Here is a 1431-nt window from a genome sequence, read left to right as displayed (position 1 = left end):
TTAAAGGGGTTTACCCTTCCCTTTATATGTATGACAACCCACGAGAACAGCCTCCAGTTGTGCATGTATTGTCTCATAATGGCATTTTCTCTCCATCCAGGCATTTCTCATGTGAACACCACCCTAGACGCTGCACAGACACAGCAAGTCGAGGCAATTTACAGAACATGCAGGTGACACTGTTCTGCCTCAAGCTGGGGATCTTCTCTCCTATTCCATGTCAGATTCCAACACAACTGACTTCTCCAGCCCCTCCACCTTCATCCTGCTGGGCATTCCTGGCCTGCAGGCAGCCCACGTCTGGATCTCCATCCCCTTCTTTATCATGTACATCATAGCCATCTTGGGGAACTTCACCATCCTGTTTATCGTGAAGACAGAGCCGAGGCTCCATGTGCCCATGTACTATTTCCTCTGCATGCTGGCTGTCACCGACCTGGTCCTGTCTACATCCACCGTGCCCAAAATGCTGAGCATCTTCTGGTTCAATTCCAGGGAGATAGATTTTAGTTTGTGCCTCACCCAGCTCTACTTCATTCACTGCTGTATAGTGATGGAGTCTGGAATCATCGTGGCCATGGCTTTGGATCGCTATGTGGCCATCTGTGATCCTCTGAGACATTCCACCGCTCTGAGCAACTGCTTTGTGGCCAAGATCGGCCTGGCCATGGTGCTGCATGGCAGCATTCTTGCACTGCCCTATCCTTTCCTGGCAAGGCGGTGGCCATATTGTAAAACCAACATCATCTCCCACACATACTGCGAGCACATAGCCGTGGTGAAGCTGGCCTGCGCTGACATACGCATCAGTAGTTACTACGGCCTCTCTGTGGCATTCTTGAGGACTGGTCTGGATGTGTCTTTTATCGCTGTGTCCTATATCCAGATCCTCAGGGCCATCTTCAGCCTCCCCACAAAGGATGCCCGTCTCAAGACTTTTGGGACCTGTGGCTCCCACCTCTGTGTCATTTTAGCATTTTATATCCCAGCTCTCTTCTCCTTCCTCACACACAGGTTTGGTCACAATGTGCCCCCGCATTTCCACATTCTCATGGCCAACATGTACATTCTACTGCCCACCATGCTAAACCCCATCATCTATGGGGTGAGGACCAAACAGATCTGGGACAGGTTACTCTGGTACATTATTCATATGGAATAAAGTTTTCTTCTGGTGCTCTGACTCTCAGACCAAGATCCGTGGAGATCTGGCTGGTGACAATGTGCTGTGCTGCCTTTCCTGAATCACTGACAAGGTGGCCAAAGAGACATTACATCCTTTCTTTACCTTACAGTGCTGTATTAACCTGACAATCTGGGAAATCCATCTATGTACAACTCACAGGGTTGCCACACTTCTTATTGCTGGTAACTGGGCAATTGAGGACCTGCACTTTCCTCCACCTCTTCCCCCATGGCCCTGCCCTTGTC

The 1431-nt window shown here is 49.9% G+C and overlaps 1 protein-coding gene across 1 annotated transcript; it reads left to right on the top strand.

Annotated features, from left to right (window-relative positions):
- Positions 1 to 217: 217 nt before the first annotated feature.
- On the top strand, positions 218 to 1162 carry LOC125631128 (olfactory receptor 52E8-like). The gene has a single exon (XM_048837357.1). It carries the CDS (start codon positions 218 to 220, stop codon positions 1160 to 1162), a length of 945 nt encoding a protein of 314 aa, XP_048693314.1.
- Positions 1163 to 1431: the final 269 nt, after the last annotated feature.

Source organism: Caretta caretta, chromosome 1, assembly GCF_965140235.1.
Source record: "Caretta caretta isolate rCarCar2 chromosome 1, rCarCar1.hap1, whole genome shotgun sequence".
Lineage (NCBI taxonomy): Eukaryota > Metazoa > Chordata > Testudines > Cheloniidae > Caretta > Caretta caretta.
This window is presented reverse-complemented; position numbering and strand designations above follow the sequence as displayed.